The sequence below is a fragment of the Leopardus geoffroyi genome, chromosome D1 (genome assembly GCF_018350155.1).
Source record: "Leopardus geoffroyi isolate Oge1 chromosome D1, O.geoffroyi_Oge1_pat1.0, whole genome shotgun sequence".
In the NCBI taxonomy this organism is placed as follows: Eukaryota; Metazoa; Chordata; class Mammalia; order Carnivora; family Felidae; genus Leopardus; species Leopardus geoffroyi.
The window spans coordinates 60261942-60280286 of record NC_059329.1 but is presented as its reverse complement, the minus strand read 5'-3'; the positions used below and the strand labels follow the sequence as shown (position 1 = coordinate 60280286).

The 18345-nt window shown below is 41.1% G+C and overlaps 2 protein-coding genes across 2 annotated transcripts; both read right to left on the bottom strand.

The window, feature by feature from the left end:
- Window positions 1-3259: 3259 nt before the first annotated feature.
- On the bottom strand, window positions 3260-4204 carry LOC123602413 (olfactory receptor 52B4-like). The gene has a single exon (XM_045486904.1). The coding sequence runs from the start codon at window positions 4202-4204 to the stop codon at window positions 3260-3262; it is 945 nt and encodes a 314-aa protein (XP_045342860.1).
- A 5184-nt stretch (window positions 4205-9388) lies between these two features.
- LOC123602412 (RNA polymerase II subunit A C-terminal domain phosphatase SSU72-like) lies at window positions 9389-9974 on the bottom strand. Its single transcript, XM_045486903.1, is given in 3 exon segments — window positions 9389-9489; window positions 9492-9515; window positions 9518-9974. Coding segments are annotated over 3 exon segments (582 nt in total).
- Window positions 9975-18345: the final 8371 nt, after the last annotated feature.

The window sequence follows — 18345 nt, the reverse complement described above, 5'->3', positions numbered from 1 at the left end:
CATTGTGTTTTAATCCCTTAATTTTTGTCAACTCTAGTTTATGGACTCCCTAAGAAAGGGGACTGTGATACTGATTATCTCAGGCCTTAGCTTAGTCCTGGTAATTTATAGTGGGCATAATTTAATGTTTGTTGAGTTATTCCTTTATTTACAAACTTTTGTTTGTTTAAGGTGTGTTTATTGAACAATATATACCTAAATATGTTTTAATCCTAAGAGTGTTCTTATATAAATGACTTGGATCCATTATACAAGTAACTCATTCAATAGCTTACAGTGGTGGTAGTGCCTAGTATTTTTTTTTTTTAAGCAAGTTGGAGCAGGAAGGAGATGGGATGACATTTGGCTTTTGTGAGGAGCATTCAGGCTGCACTATGGAATCGAAGACCCAGAGTAAGTGAAGGGAAAATACACACGGGAAACAACTAATTTTTTCTTTTTTTTAGAGAGAGAGAGAGAAAAAGTGTGAGCGGGAGATAGGGACAGAGGGGGAGAGAGAAAGAATCTCAAGCAGGCTCCACATTCAGTGCAGAGCCTGATGCAGCACTTGGTCCCACAACCCTGGGATCATGACCTGAACCAAAATTCAAGAGTTGGATGCTCAACCAACTGAGCCACCCAGGCATCCTGGGAAATAACTTCTTAAAGCAAACATTTACTTGCTGCTACTCAGGATGGCAATCTCAGCATGAGTTCACATCCATGTCTGTGATTGTCAGGCATTTGTGTTTCATACAAAGAGGGTTTGAGGAGTTGTTTTGACTCCATCTCTGTGGAATGTCTTTCCAGTACACCATTACATCCATCATTTCAAAAATAATGGTCTCATCTTGGGCTCATGCAATGGCTCCTATGTCTAGCACAGACTCTATTCTACCTTCCAAAATAACATGCTGCTATAAATGTAACTGGTAAAAACACATGTTGTGGTTCCACTATTCAAGTGTTGGCTGTAATAGGCCAGCTCTCTAGAGCATCACAGGGTCCCCCCATTTCCTCTGGCCAAGAGTCAACGTCATATCAGTAGGATTATCCCTGGTCAAGAGTGGGAAGACAATTTCCAGTGTCTGTGACCAGTATTCTACAAACAATTTCTTTTCCCTTTTTAGGGATTAATACTTACCAATGGTCCTTTCACAACTTACTGATGTAGGTCATGAACAAGTTAAATGATGGTATCTTATAGACTGCTATAGTTAATATTCCACCTTTTCCTTTTTTTTTTTTTTAATTTTTTTTTTCAACGTTTATTTATTTTTGGGACGGAGAGAGACAGAGCATGAACGGGGGAGGGGCAGAGAGAGAGGGAGACACAGAATCTGAAACAGGCTCCAGGCTCTGAGCCATCAGCCCAGAGCCCGACGCAGGGCTCGAACTAATGGACCGCGAGATTGTGACCTGGCTGAAGTCGGACACTTAACCGACTGCGCCACCCAGGCGCCCCAACCTTTTCCTTTTTTAATGTTTATTTATTTATTTTTGAGTGAGAGGGAGAGCACAAGTGAGGGAAGGGCAGAGAGAGAGAGGCAGACACAGAATCCAAATCAGGCTCCAGGCTCTGAGCTGTCAGCCCAGAGCCTAACACAGGGCTTAAACCCATGAGCAGTGAGATCATGACCTGAGCCAAAGTTGGACACTTAACCCACTGAGCCATCTAGGAGTCCCAATATTCCACCTTTTCCAAAGATACAACTACATATGTGTCTGTCTATATTTATGAGTATGTTTATATTTTTTTATTATTTTTACACAGATACATAAAGATACATACAGAAAATATGGACAGATGCATACCAAATATTTAACAAATCTAATTGTCGTATTTGAGATGAGTTCTTTTTTCCTGCTTCATTAAAGTATAATTGACAGGTAAAAATTTATATATTTAAGGTATACAATGTGAAATTTTGACATATGTATACATTATGTGTGAATGATTGCCACAATCAAGCTAATTAACATATCATTCACCTTTCATAGCTGCAATTTGAGTGAGGGGGGTGAGAACACTTAAAGTCAAATCTCTTAGCAAATATCAAATATGCAATAGGTTTTTTAAATTTATTTATTTGTTTGTTTGTTTGTTTTGAGAAAGAGAGAGACAGAGAGAATCTCAAGCAGGCTCCACGCTGTCAGCATAGAGGCTAATGTGGGACTCAAACTCACAAGCCCATGAGATCATGACCTGCACCAAAATCAAGAGTCAGACACCTAATCAGGTGCCCCTAGGCAATGAAGTATTATTAACTCTCATCACCACGCTGTCCGTAAGATCTCCAGAAGTCTTTTGTCCTGCATAACTGAAACATTGGGCCGTTTGTATGTGATTGTCCAGGGATATCACAAGATGTCTCAGAGGACATGAATTCAGTGAGGAATAATTTAACAACTTCCAAGACCAGAGCAATACCCCTTTTTATAGGGGCCAAGGGAGGGTGCCCCAAAATGTGCCACTTTGGCACATTAATTATTTTCAATAAAAACTACTTTTAAAACAGTCAATGCAAGGACACTCAGACCCTTATCTGTCCCCCTGAAAGTAGAAAACAAATCATCCATGTGAAAAATATCCTCCCAGTGCCAAGAAGTACAAAGACATCCTTATCACCAGAGAAAGGTATTTTAAAGTTGAGAACACTGTAGAAACAAATCTTTGTTCTCCTTTTCTAATCTACTACCTCAGCCTTAGTTCTGCTTAGAATTCCCTACTAATTTAAGCTCCCAAATACCTGTTTTCTTTATACTGTCAATTCTTCACAGATGTATTGTCCCGTTGTCTAAAAAGTATAAAAACTACCTGCCTTTGTCATTTCTTTAGGTCTCAATTTCATTATTGGGCTTCTGTACACACATAATAAAACTTTTTTTTTTCTTCTGTTAACTAACTCAAGTCAACTTAATTCTTACTCCAGCTGGAACACCTTCAAGGGCAAAGCAAGAATTTTTCCTTCCCAGCAATTTCATCTATAACCAAAAATCAGACTAGTGACATAAGGACACATGACTCTGGAAATTCATATGTCCAGCCACAGGCTCTGTTCAGGAGGTAGCCTGTTCAGTCAAACATGGCATGGCTCTCTCTGTTGCTTTGACAGAAGATGTTAAGTCCTCTCACCTCCCTGGTGAACCTGCCCCAGAAACAGAATTCACTAGGCTACTTCCTAGTAGTTCAGCTTGCCATTAGTGTTTCCACCCACTGCTTCCTCAGACCACATCATGGAGAACTAGAGGTGCTGAAAATACTGTTCCTCTTCCAAAGTCATTTCTGCTTTGGAAAAAATATGTGAACCACCTGCTCTCGGATTTGCTTGGTCTTAATCCCATAAATGATGGGATTCAGCATAGGTGGAACCAGAATGCAGACATTAGCCAATAATATGTGAATATGAGGTGGAATGTGGCGTCCAAACCGCTGAGTAAGGGTTGTGAAGATCGCAGGGCCATAAAAGAGGACAATGATGCAGACATGGGAGCCACATGTGTTAAGAGCTTTGTGGCGAGCATCTTGTGAAGGCATGTGGAAGACAGCATGGAGAATCAGCAGATATGAAACAAAAATTAACAGGACATCTAAGACCACTGTAGACACGATGACAAAAAGTCCATACCAGATGTTCACGCTAATGTCATTACAAGCATATTTGGCCAAGCCAATGTGTTCACAATAGGTGTGTGGAATAATCTTATTTTGGCAGAAAGTCAATCTTTTCAAAAGAAATATTATGGGGAAGATCATACAAAAACTTCTCAGGAAGATGGTCACACCGATTTTCCCAATGAGTGCATGTGTAAGAATAGTGGTGTATCTCAGTGGGTAGCATATGGCAATGTAGCGGTCAAACGCCATCACCAGCAAGATCCCTGACTCAGAGATGAAAGTGCAGTGGATAATGAAGAACTGAGTGATGCATCGATCCAGGGAGATCTCCCCAGCACGGAACCAGAAGATGGCCAAGGCCTGAGGTACTGTGCACGTGGAGAGGACAACGTCTGCTCCGGCCAGCATGCAGAGGAAGAGGTACATGGGTTCGTGGAGGCTGTGCTTTGTGAGGATAATGCAGATGAGCAGGCTGTTCCCAAGCAGGGCAATGACATAGGAAATGAAGAAGGGGATGGAAATCCACACATGCTGGTCCTCTAGCCCAGGGATGCCCAGGAAGTGGAAGATTGTGTGGCTAATACCAGTGTGGTTTAAGGAAATCATACCTGTGGAGACTATCAGAGACATCACCTTTGATTCATTGACAGAAATGAAAATACAGATTTTCTTGTAATATTCCTTGTGAAGTCACAAGGAGCTTTTGGCATATCGCATACTCTTCATCTTCTCTGAACATGCAAACAATAAGAAACATAAAAAGTCAATAGGACATGTTCTCTACCTCAATAAGTAATAGTCTAATTGACATGTATATATCCCCAGCTAACCAAATAAAACATATTATTGTATTTTCCCCTCAATCAGAGGATTATGAATATACAAAGGAAATCATTATATGCATCTGAAAAGGCTGTAAATAAGGTGTTTATTGAACTTGAACTTGACCTTTTGGTAGGTAGTTTAACATAAGGAAAAGAATGAAAAAGGAGGGAAACAAGAAAATGTGGGTATTCAAATCAAAACATAGCCTGTTCACTGAACAGTGTTTATTCAGCTCCAGGTAGCTTTGCATAGGGAATACTGAAGAAAGTAGGGTAGGTGTTTATACAGGCAGATTTGGCCTAATTGATGAAAATGAGATTTGATATCTCTCTGACTTCACCACATTCAGTTGGCTCACTTGTGACGAGAGTCAACAGACCTTTAAGAAGTAACATTGACAGAACCTGTGTGTACCTGAATGAGGCACTGCTCATGTTCACAACTTAGGAAACTAAGTTTAGAAATGATTGAATTTGGAAAATAAGGCATTATTGTTGGGAAAGGATGTCCATAATATTTGGAAGAATGAAAAGTGGAAATTTTATCAATTAGTTCTTAGTGTACATTCATTCATTCACTCAGTCATTTAGGAAGCAGTAACTATTTTTTAGACACCATATTACAAACTGGGGAAATAGGAAAAAATGGGAATTTGCCTGAGATCTGTGCTCATGGTTTCAGAGAAAATCAACTTCATAAGCAGATAGGTTGAAGAACTGGAGATAAATGTTAATTCCCCCTAGTGAAGGGGTAGTTTAAAATATCTAACTTAGTAGCTAAGGTATATCTTATGTTCATGAACATTATTTCTTCCACTCCAGTTACCCTCTTGGTGCCCCTGATTTTTCATTCTGGGGGGGGAAAAATCATCTCGAATTTCCACCCTTCAGGTGCTGGGAGAAAGTGTTTGCTATCAGAGTCACCAATCAAAGGAGTCCACTCAGCGGGCCTAGGTCAGGGCACTGTCTCCTATAGAGCATATGGCTGCTCTATGAGAAGGTTCTCTCTGGTGAGGGCAGCTGATCTCCTGCAGGAAAACCAGTGGGGTGGCATCAGAGGTATGTGAGGGCAGGTATGTACCCCACAGACCTGATTGTGAAAGGAAAGGAGAAAAATGGCAAGAAGGAAGAGGCCATGGAAGACATAAATCAACAAAGGCAGAGCTGGAGAGGGGGGCATATTATGGAAGCCAATGATGGTCATGGATTTGGGGAAAGGGAGAAGCAGAAGACATTTTATTAATTGGAGCCAAAGAGAGAAGCCAGGTGGCTCAGAGGTTGAGAATTTGCCTGTTTGGTTTGCCTGTTTGGTTCATCCTAAATGTCCCACTCAATGCTGCTCTCCCATAGTTCCCTTCTCACACCTGCCTGAGGTGTCCTGGTCTACTTCCCAAACCATGATTTGGGAAGCCCAGCAGAAATCCCAGTCATTCTCTGGGCTCTTGTCTTGTTTTCCAAGAAAGATTTGAAGTAAGTCTGTGTCATTTCTGTTTTCTCATGTTTAGTCAATTCACTATAGCACTTGCCACATATTGATTACTTCTCTTTATTTAGCACCCTTCATTAACCTCACCTGCCCATATAGCTTCCCAGACCTCCTCTCCACTTCTGCTCTAACCAGACAGATTGGTGTTTCTGGTCTTTTACCATTCTTAGTGCATGAGAGTCCTGTCTCATCTGGCCTGCTCGGAACATAACACCAGCCCAATCCTTATCTTGATCTTGGAATCTTCCCCTCCACACACACATCTAATTCACTCACCAGCTCTTTGGAGATGACATTCAGCTTGTTGAGGAGCTGGGCATTGGGCTGTTTATATTCTTTCATGAGACCTCTTGAGGGAGGTAGTTACATCAGGACCCCAGGGACACAGCTGTTTCCATCACCCTTGCCTTCTTCCACATGGCCTGGATCCCAGATCCCTAAGTGCCATTCCCCCTCCCTAGCCTTCTCCTGACTATTTTCTCTCACACTCCTCCCACCTGCTTGGATCTCCATCCCACATTGAGTGTTCACATTTATGATGTTTCACTAAAAAAAGCTTTCCCAGCTAAACCAGCATTGCTACAGGCCTCTTTTAATCCCTTCACTGGCATTAAATATAATTAAATTAGGGTTGCTTGGGTGGCTTGTTGGTTAAGCGTCAACTTCAGCTCAGGTCATGATCTCACAGTTCATGGGTTTCTGCCCTGTGTCAGACTCTGTGCTGACAGCTCAGAGACTGGAGCCTGCTTCAGATTCTGTGTCTCCCTCTCTCTCACTCTCTTGCTGTCTCAAAAATAAACATTAAAAATGTTTAATGTAATTAAATTAATAGATAGTAAACTTATTTTCAATCTGCAGTATGAACACATGCAATACGCAAAGATGACTTTCAATTTTTTTTTCATGTGAAGGATGATGTTACAGTTATATTCATCCCAGGATTGGTCATGAGATTCATATTTTTTTTTTGTTTAAGTTTATTTATCTTAAGAGAAAGAGAGAGAGTGGGTAACAGGCAGAGAGAGAGAGAGAGAGAGAGACAGAGAGAGAGAGAATCCCAGGCAGGCTACTCTCTATCAGCTCCGAGCCTGACTCAGGGCTCATATTCATGAACCATGAGGTCATAACCTGAACTGAAACCAAGAGTTGGAAGCTTAACCAATCGAGCCACCCAGGCACTCCGAGATTCAAAATCTGGAGTCACAATGAGTTTTCATTTTTCCTAAGGGTTCCTAAATGTCCATGCACAATTTGTAGATCACATATGATTCTTGACATTTGTGGCCCATTTTTATTTCATTTGCCACCTAGTAATGCTTGGTCACCAAAAGTCCACATTTATGATTGCTAGAAGAAAAATTCTCCTGCTTTCTTTATATTCTTTTATAAGTAATTTTATTTGGTTTTGCTCATCCTGACTGTAGGGTGGGAACTTTTTTCAACTTGGAAATAACTTTATATTCTAACTGATTATAAAACCAATCTTGTACATTATTGTTTTTAATCATATAACAAAGACAGGAAGAAGAAAATAATCCCACCTTCAGAAAAATGTGTCTTTTGATATAAATACATACAAGTATATTATCATAGCTAGTTCCCCATAGTTCCCCATATTTCATGCTCTTCTAAAAAGTTATTAGTGAAAAGAAGGAAAAATTCTTTTCTACCCTTCAAGGTGTACCAGTTGGACTAAGAATTAAGTGGACATTGATGCAGGATTGTTAAACCCAATAGTCAAGCCCGTGTCAGTCTCTGTGCTGACAGCTCAGAGCCTGGAGCTGCTTCAGGTTCTGCGTCTCCCTCTCTCTCTGCCCCTCCCCCCATTTCTCTCTCAAAAAATGAATAAACATTTTAAAAATCTAAAGAAAAAACCCTTATAATATAGCATTCAAAATAAGCAAGAGGAAATTGTTTCTTTAACAAGTGATATAGCCTATACTTCTAATTCTAACATACTACGTTTTGTTTGTGTTTAATGAAATCCAAAGGGCTCCTCATAATTTATGCCAGTGAAGAGACTTCCACGTTTACTTTCCTAGAGACCTCTAATTGTTTCATTCCAATCTATTTCCAGAGGCAACACTCTCAAATTTTGTAAGCGGTACAATTTAAAAGTAATATGTACAGATGGGATTAAGTTTCCTAATCTACTGTTAAATAACAAAAATTCAAACCACTACATTGTAAAGATCTAATTGGCTTTATTACTCAATTCATGAATTAGGTAGCATCCCATGTACAGAGTAGAAGGAAGGTCCAAGGAGTTATACACATGCAAGGTTTTTATAGGAAGGACAATGAGGCAAAAAGTTATTAGCAAAATAAAAGAAACAACTGTTTCAGGCAAAGTCCCCCTCCCTCAGTGGGAATGGGAGGGAGTCTTATTAGGTGGATGACCTCATCTTCCTTTGGGAGATGGAGAGGACCCACATAACAGATTATCCCATTCGTACTGAGTACAAAATTCCAGACCGATTTATAAGTCCACTCCTGGAGAAATTGAAAATTTCAATTAAGTCTTGGTTTGCAGTCCAGGGTGCAAGCAACACCACCTTGGGCCTGTGGCATTCTTTTTAACACCGCTGACCTTAAAATTGGGAGATCAGTCTGAATTTTCTGGGTGAGTCCAGTGTAATTATAAGGGTCCTTAAATGTGAAAGAGGGAGGCAGAAATGATGTCATGTGAAATGATTCAACTTGACATGGCTGACTCTGAAGATGGTAGAAGGGGACCTTGAGCCAAGGAACATGGGTGGGTGGTTTCTAGAAGTTAGAAAAGGCAAGGAAATTAATTCTCCCCCAGAGCCTCCAGAAAGAAGGCTGGGGAAACAGTGATGGCCCAGACCATATTGTTTGTTTGCTGAATATCCTTCAACAAATCACTTGTCCAGCACTCCATTATAAACTTTGACTTGCGGGGCGCCTGGGTGGCACGGTCAGTTAAGCGTCCGACTTCAGCTCAGGTCAAGATCTCGCAGTCCGTGAGTTCAAGCCCCGCATCGGGCTCTGGGCTGATGGCTCAGAGCCTGGAGCCTGTTTCCGATTCTGTGTCTCCCTCTCTCTCTGCCCCTCCCCCGTTCATGCTCTGTCTCTCTCTGTCCCAAAAAAAATAAATAAACGTTGAAAAAAAAATAAAAAAAAAAAAACAAACTTTGACTTGCTCATCTGCAAAACACAGGCCATGACAGCAACTTCCTCACAGATCCACAATGGCGCTGAATTACTTCTTGTGCACCAAGTACCTAGAACATATGCCCAAGTTTGGACTGTTTCCATGACTATTACGCCTTGTCCCCGACTCCCAAAAAAATGCTTTTTCTTGCTCATATCTCTTCCCCAGTGGTATATACCTAAAAATCATACAAACAGAAGTTCATGAAAAAGGAGTTGAAACCTATTCTCACAGAAAATACAGACGGATCCGAAACCCCACGCACAAGTTCTTAATGAGCAAGGGACCAAATCCAGCCATGACCGTCAGTAAAAGCAGACCGTGTGAAGAATGCTCTTTCCTGTTTTCTCCTCTGCTGCCTGCAGCAGCTGATCCAGACTGTCTTCCATGTCGTCTGCCTGCTGCTCTGGCACAGCTCACAGATAAGGAACGCCCGAAGGTGGCCTCCTCCCAGGTGTCCTCGATGTCCACATCCATCACGTGCACAGCCCGGAAGGTCACCTGCTCCCTGGCACACAGCTCTTGCACCACTCGGTCGTATACCCTCTCCTCGCAGGTGAAAATGACTTCGAAGGAGTCGCTGCACTCCTGAAACCTTTCTGGGTGAGGCTTGATTCTCTCCTTCCTCTCCAAGACGCGCAGGATTCCGTTGCCGCGGTAGCATTCCGGGTCTTTCCTGGAGAGGTCGTCATACATGTGCATGTACCTTGTGGAGAAATCGTACCTCATGGGATGCGGACGACAGCGTGTGGGTCCTGGGAGCCTCACCAGAGACATGGCTCCAAAAGAGCGCACGCTGAACCCTCTCTTCTGGAGGATACTGTGGGCTTCCATGCTCCTGTTCATGTTGATCATGCACACCACAGCCACCCCGAGAGCTGACGGGGGCATGATGGCGGCCCCTGGGGGCTTCGGGGGCTGCCAGAACACTGTGGGTGTCCACCTGGTTTCGACTCTTCCAACCAGCACAGTGTTTGAGAACAGGCACCGGGCTTATATTCCATCACCCCCACGGAGCGGGCAGAGACTTCTAGAACTTCCTGATGGAATTGGTTTCATCAGGTGCAGTGCCATCCGATCCTGAGACCCATAACCTCAACACGACAGCCATGCGCTCCTGGCATCAACTAAACCACTGGATCCCAAAAAGGATGTGACCACCCAGCACAGCCATGTGAAACCCGCAGTTCGCCCTGTTGGTTTACATGGTGAATGAAGGCTGAGGTTGACAGTGACCACATCAAGCAGGCTAACTGTAAGCATGTCACTGCTCTGCCATGAACTGGTCATGAATATGGGTGGAAAATCTGTTTTCAGATTTTGAAGGTACAACCAATTCAGTTCTACATCTAAGTATCCTTGCACGTTAATGTGCATTTGGACTTTCTAGAAATGCCATTGTGTAAGTCATAGGAGGATTGTACATCGTTTTGCCTAAAAATTCATCAAGTCGTTCACCAGTACAAACAAATCACATGCTGGACAACATCCCTGCTGATGGTATAGTAGGAGTCACCACATAGCATTTTCTGTATTTGATATTCTTAAAATAATGGTTTGCAAGTAAAATCAAGAATTGATGGAAGCTCTTCCAACCAGCAAAGTGCCCCAGAAGAGGAACAGGGTTTGTGTTCAGTTACCTTTAAGGAGTGGGTGGAGACAAACAGGATTCCTTGACTGACTGAATATGATCAGATGGAGTGCCATCTAATCGTGCTAAGCATAACATGATCATTAGAACAGTTGGATGATTAAATCACTTGTGCTTCTAATTCTCTTGACAAGGGTGTTGCTAGAGGGAGCGCTTTTAAATCTGGAGTTAGCCCTGTTGGTTCAGTTTTGTATTTAATTAGAGAGAAGGGATGGGATAAAGGAAGGAAGGAAAGAAACTTCTGGAGGAAATGGATATGTTCATGGCAAAGATTGTGGTGATGGTTTCTCAACGTATATTTATCTCCAAACCCATCAAGCTGTATACACTAAATATGTACAGCTTTTTGTATATCATTCATACCTCAGTGAAATGTTTTTTAAAGGAAATCTTATTATAGCTATAAATGTCAACTAAGAGTATTGTATTGCAATGGCTTTTTGAGTCAGCACAAATCCGACTAGTGAATTAAAGACATCTCAAAGACCTTACCAACATAGATCCCATGTTTCAAACCATCAAAAAGACCAATTTTATCAAACCATTTTTTTGCTTAAATTTTGTAATTCATATAAAAAGAGAACACACAGGGGTGCCTGGGTGGCTCAGTCGTTAAGCATCTGACTTTGGCTCAGGTCATGATCTCACAGTTGGGGAGTTCGAGTCCCACATCGGGTGAGCTTGAGCCCCACTTTGGGTAAGCATGAGCCCCGCATCAGATAAAACATGAGCCCCGGATGAGCCCCACTTCTCCCTCTTTCTCTCTCTCTCTGCCCCTTGCTCACTTGCACCCTCTCGAGAGAGAGAGAGAGAGAGAGAGAGAGAGACAGAACACACAGAAGAGGAGAGTAGATGGCAGTCACTAGGGGTTGGAAGAAATGGATATAAAATTTCGGTTATGCAAGATGATTAAGTTCTTTTTTTAATTTTTTAAATGTTTTTATATTTATTTTTGAGAGAGAGAGAGAGAGCATGTACAGGGCTCAAACTCGTGAACCGAGAGACCATGACCTGAGCCGAAGTCAGATATTTAACTGACTAAGCCACCCAGGTGCCCCAAAATGATTAAGTTCTAAAGATATTCTGTATAACATTGTGCCTATAATGAACAATACTGTATTGCACACATAAAATTTTAAGAGATAGATAGGTAGATAAATAGATAGACAGATAGATACACAGACAGATAATAGATAGAGATATAATCAACTCCTGAAGCACATCCCATACCAATTAAATCAGAATCTCCAGGGTATGGAATGCATTGTGATTCTAATTTTATTTGCTAATTTTTGCCATTCCTTTGCCCATGAAGCCTTTACTTTTCAAAATTTATTTATTGCCAGAATTTAGTCCATACACATTTGATGTAAGGACTATTGTACTTCATTCCTTGAGTTTTATTTATTTTACATTTTTGTTTCTGCCCTTGATTTTTGTTATTTTTATGATTTTTATCAAGTTGTTACATACTCCAGTCCACCCTTATTAATTTGGAAGTTCTATCTTGATTTTCCATTCCATTAAATGGTTACCTGCACTTTCCCTGCCCTTCCTAATTAGATCATATTTCCCTATTATTATTTGAAAAAAAGTTTTATAAATCTCTTAATTCTTTTTCACTGACCCTATTCCTAACTCCCAGATTTTGCTGAGACATTAAGTTAATTCTAATTCAATGGTCTAATTTATTTTGGAGATAGCCCTTTTGATTTCTGAGTCCCTGTAACTTAGAATGGACTCTCCCTGAAGCCTCACCTTTTTCCATTAGACTTTATAATAAATTATTTAAATATTTAACTCAACCTTCACTGCCTCTGTTTTCTTGCTTTTCTTCCCATTCCTCCACTCCCATTTTTTTCTGGTTCACATAAGTGATATGTGTAACGGTTTTCTCTTGCTCCTTAGAATTAAAAATCTTTACCAGAGTATTCCTTTCTCATCAGTCTATTCCAGTACTTTTCAATCTTTCATTCTTTATCACCTACCTAATGAGTCTTTTTAGACATTTTTTTCCAAATTCCTCCTATGAGATTTTAATAGCACAGATAAATCACATATTGGCTTATGTACTGTATCTAGACTTTATACATAAAAAGAGTGAGATTTTTTTTCCCACCACCACCACCGCCAGCCCCCAAAATCATTTTCCCTTCCTTAGGGGTGATATCACCCCTGTTGAGGAAGTATGATCTAGCCTGAAACACCCTGAGCCTTTTATAACATCTCAAGAAATATTCTACTATTTCATTCTTTTTGATAGCTGAGTAATATTCCAATATATATATATATATATATATATATATATATATATATATATATATATATATCACATCTTCTTTATCCATGCATCATCAGTCAATGGACATTTTAGTTCTTTCCATAATTTGGCTATTGTTGATAATGCTGCCATAAAAATTGGGGTGCATGTGCCCCTTTGGATCAGTATCTTTGTGTCCTTTAGATAAATATCTAATAGTGTAATTGCGGGATCATAGGGTAATTCTATTTTTAACTTTTTGAGGAACCTCCACATGATTTTCCAGAGTGGCTACACCAGTTTGCATTTTCACTAACAGTGTAAGAGGGTTCTCCTTTCTCTGCATACTTGCCAATATCTGTTGTTTCCTGAGTTGTTAATTTCAGCCATTCTTACTGGTGGTATCTCATTCTGGTTTTGATTTGTATTTCCCTGATGATGAGTGATGTTGAGCGTCTTTTCATGCATCTTTTAGCCATTTGTACGTCTTCTTTGGAGAAATGTCTGTTCATGTCTTCTGCCCATTTCTTAACTAGATTATTTATTTTTGGGGTGTTGAGTTTGATAAATTCTTTATAGATTTTGGATACTAGTCATTTGCAATGACATGGATAGAACTAGAGTGTATTATGCCAAGTGAAATAAGTCAGTCAGAAAAAGAAAAATACCATATGATTTCACTCATATGTGGAATTTAAGAAACAAAACATAGGGGAAGGGAATGAAAAATAAAATAAGATAAAAACAGAGAGGGAGGCAAATCATAAGAGACTCTCAACTATAGAGAACAAACTGAGGGCTAGTGGAGGGGATGTGGGGGAGGAATGGGCTAAATGGTTGATGGGCATTAAGGAGGGCACTTGTTGGGATGAGCACTGGTTGTTATTTGTAAGTGATGAATCAGTAAATTCTACCCTGAAACCAATACTACACTATATGTTAACTAACCTAAATTTAAATAAAGTCTTGGAAATAAGTGAAAGAAAGAAAAAAAGAAAGAAAGAAAGAAAGAAAGAAAGAAAGAAAGAAAGAAAGAAAGAAAGAAAAAAAGAAAGAAAGAAAGAAAGAAAGAAAGAAAGAAAAGAAAAGGAAAGGAAAGGAAAGGAAAGGAAAGGAAAGGAAAGGAAAGGAAAGGAAAGGAAAGGAAAGGAAAGGAAAGAAAAGAAAAGGAGTCCACTAGTGTTTAGTTCATTATTGTCTCCCAATCATTGATGCCCCTTACTCCTTCTGGTATTCCAGTAACTTATAATTTGTTATTCTTGATTAATGTTTTATATTTTTTGCTGCTTGTTTTGAGATACAGCTCAAATCTAGCTTGTATCTCAGAAAAGCCATCTCTTCCTTCAATTCATTCACTAAATTATTTATAAGAGAAATTATATTATGGACTCAGAAAATGTTTTTTGTCATCTTCCTCCTTCAATTTCTTTAATGGAATTTACCTTTTATCTGAGTTGTCTTCTTTCTCCCCTAGTACCTGTATGGCAGTGGGTGAATGTGCAGTTTGTTCTAAGGAACCATCTCTTGCTGCTGGGCCCACTGACAAAGGATTCGTATACCCAGCTCACTGAGGCTCAAATCTGACTGTTCCTAGACCCCCAAATGGGAGCAGACCCAGAGATGGTGGAAGGCAAAGTGGTCTCTACTCCCCACAAGGGTGATGGCAAAAAACAGAGTAAGCAGCAGCTCTCCCCTGATGCACCTGAAGAAAGCCTTCCAGTCCCCTGGTCTACATTCTGCTCGTGATTTCACCTTGGCTTTTTGGGTCCATGGAGAGTATAGTTTCAGGATACCAAAATCAATCTCTCCCATCTTCCCTCCTTGGATCTTAAGCCTAGGCACTAAGTTAATAGCATTCAGAAAGCACTCCCACACACCATCAGGCCTTCGTGTAACCAAGATTCCCTCCTGTGCTATCATTTTACAGCTCTCTTATAGTACATGGGACAGATATAACAATCTACTTATGCCAACCCTAAGTGAGTCCATCTCTAAGATACCAATACCATCTGTTTCATTTCAGGGTGGCTGAAAATTGAGGTTTATGTCCTTCTTACTGTGGTCTCACTGAGGAGGACCCAGCTGGGTGAGGGGAACAGGACCCAGGCTGAGGAATCCTGGGTAGGAGTAGAGCCACCAGATGCAGTGACAGCACCACAGGGTGCCTCCAATCAGCTGAGTAGATGCCAGTGGGTGCTTTGTCTTTAACCAGAAAGGGGAGTGAGAGGATGCATCCCCAGGACCAAGCTGCCAGTTCTCACCTTTCCCCTGCCAGGCAGTTGGAGGCGCAAGGCCTGAGGCACACAGCTACCTCAGCCTGAGGAAAGACTTGGGTGGCTGGAGGCCCAGCTCTGTCCCACTGGCTGCCTCTCCTCCACGACGACCCATGGGAAAGGGAAAGTTTAAGTATGGCAGGTGAGATCTTGCAGGGTGAGAAAGAAAGCATCCCAGACGGGCACTGGGGACTGAGGAGTGAGGGGGGGGAGGAATAGATCAGCAAGAGGAGAACCAGACAATGAGTATTCTCAAGGCCAAGGGAGGGAGTCTCCGTGAGAGCAGAGTGCTATGCCACTAAAGTGTCTTGTGGAGTAATAACACCCAAAAGGGGGTATTGCATTTGGCTAGGAGCAGTTTGTAGAACACAGTGTCCCACTTACACTGAAGCCTAGAAAGCTCAAGATGTGGCAATGGAAATAGAGTTTATAAAAGAAAAACATGTTTTGGGGCACCTGGGTGGCTCAGTTAGTTAAGAGTGACTTTGGCTCAGATCACAATCTCACGTTTGTGGGTTCCAGCCCCACACCCGGGCTCTGTGCTGCCAGCTCGGAGCCTGGAGCCTGCTTCGGATTCTGTGTCTCCCTCTCTTTGCCCCTCCCCAGCTTACTCACCTGCTCGCTCTCTCTCTCTCTCTCTCTCTCTCTCAAAAATAAACATTAAAAAAAGAGAGAGAGAAGAGAAGCATGTTTAAAGGTCTCCTCTTACCTGCTTTCAAAATAATGAATTACTTCCCTAGAACTTCCAAAAGTAAATCATTTTTTTTTCACACTCAGAATAAACTCTTGGCTTATAATATCCATAGTAGATGGGTTTCAATCCATTGTAGATATTCTTTTTGATGTTCATATTGTCCTGACTTGAGGCCTCTGTCTCCATGCTAACATGGATGGGAAGGGGTAAGCCTGGAGGCAGAGACCAGTTACCACTCAGGTGGCCAGGGATGAAACCTAAACCAGTCAGTACCTTGGAGCTTTAGGACATCTGTGGATGAGCAGTAAGTATATCCAGCTTCCACAGCTAAGCACAATGGAGTAGCTTATGCCACACTAACCCTCCTGTCAATAGTAAGTGTAAAAGCTGGATAAAATACAGAAAGTCACTGAAGGTATTAGGGAGAAATCAAGCCAGGCAGGCCTTAAAAGAGAAAAATTGCTGGAGAGAATGTAGGTGTACCTAGACAATGCCACATTTGCCTGTGCTTTTTCCCTCAGAGCATTTGCTGAGTCCAGGTATGGAGAGTAGACTACGCGGAAAGAGGGGGCTGGGCTTGTGGCATTTCCAGTGGGCTGGAAAGAAGGAAGCTGGAGTTCAGAGATGCCATGGAGTCTGAGACTTGAGATGGAAGAGGGAACCTTAGAGAAATGAGCCCAAAATTTAGCATGTAATTTCCCCTTGAGGTGTTTTTCAGTTCCTAACCTGTGCAACTCCAAGGCAAGATTCCCCGCACCTAAGTTGAAAGCAACAGCTATGAGGGTAAACAGCTATGCAAAAGTTTTAGCAGCTCTATGTTGCTGGGGATTCAGAGGTTATAGGTCAGGGCCTGAGAAGGTAGGGTGACACTTGTAAGCACTCCAGGCTTACCTCTGAGACAGCAGAAGGGCTGTGCTCTAGGAGTAACGGCAACCAGTAAAAGATTAGCACTAACAAAGTGGGATCAAAACCTGCCAGTACTCTATCTGCCTTTTTGGAGAAAGAGAACATTAGCCAAGAACATGAGCCAAAGCTCCTACAGTTTTTCACATACAATGATTTTATCCACGCAACCCAAATCAAATATTACTAAGCATGCCAAGAAACAGTACCAAATAACTAAAAATAATGAGGGGCAAAAAACAACAGAAACAGAGCCAAAGAAGATCTAAATATTGAACCAAACAGGGATTTTTAAATAAAATGAAGACCCAAGTCTTTAAGGTGAAAAAGATGTGAAAAAGAAGCCCACATCCAGGATCTCCAGAACCTCAAGTAGCTAACTACCTGTTGCCACCACCAGAAGATACACAGAAACAGTCCCACTGAGTGATGGTCCAAGCCTTAAATAATGCTATGAATTGAGCTACCAAATGTGAGCCAGGAGGATTCGTATCTTGGACCTGATGCCTGTATTAAATAGACCTCTGTGATCCCATTCACTAAAGCCTTTATCCAAATATTTGTCCTCTAGATCTTACCATTCTAAAGAGAAGAGAAAGAATTACCCCCATAGAAAGTGGACTAAGGGAAAAAAAATTATTTTCAGTATATATTTGCTTAGCCTCTTTCAAAACAAAAACCTACCCCTAGAACTAGAAACCAATTGCTCAGCACCCTTGGGCAGCCACATTTGAATTTCTTCTCTGCAAATGGAGTTATGGGGGATGGGGAAGTGTCTTTGAATTTGAATGAGAATTTACAGTGCACCATATGTTAGTGATGGAGAGGAGAAAATGGGTTTCAGAAACATTTAGGAGTAATCTTGTTAAGACTTCATGACTGATTGGTTCTGGGAAGGTCCAGAAAGACTCTCAGGTTTCTCCACAGAGTGACTGCACATGAAGTCCTACAACGAACTAACATGAATTAAGGAGAAGTAGGAAGTTGTTACTTTTGCCAAGTTCAACTTAAAGCATAAACAGGAAAAGGTATGCTGATGCCGTTTAGATTTTGAACTCTGAAGATTACAGAAGAAGCCTTAGATGGAACTTAGATTTCAGTGGCATCAGTGTATTCAGGTGAGAGTAGATGAACCAAAAGGAAAAACAAAATAAAAAAATAAAATAAAATATAAAATAAAATGTATCTGCTAAGTATTTGTTTATATCTCATCTCATTTCAAAAACCAGTTTGAGTCAACAGGAGAGCATGTTGCACAAGAATAAAAATCATCTGAGGATAGTTGCCTAACAGACTTTAAATTTAGGGTGAAAGAGGAACTGTCTTAGACACAATATGAGGAATTCAGGTTTTGTTTCATTGAAGCAAAGGATTCAGAAAGTTTTAAGAAGTTGAGACTGAGAAAAATGTTGAATTCGGTGGAGAGTGCCAGTGTGGGAGGAATTAGGCTTTAATTTGGCACAGAAAAGCCCTCAGGGAAC

Bases quoted from the DNA above. Each gene is read 5' to 3' on its own strand.
- LOC123602413 (XM_045486904.1), bottom strand. From the start codon at position 4,204: ATGATTTCCTTAAACCACACTGGTATTAGCCACACAATCTTCCACTTC.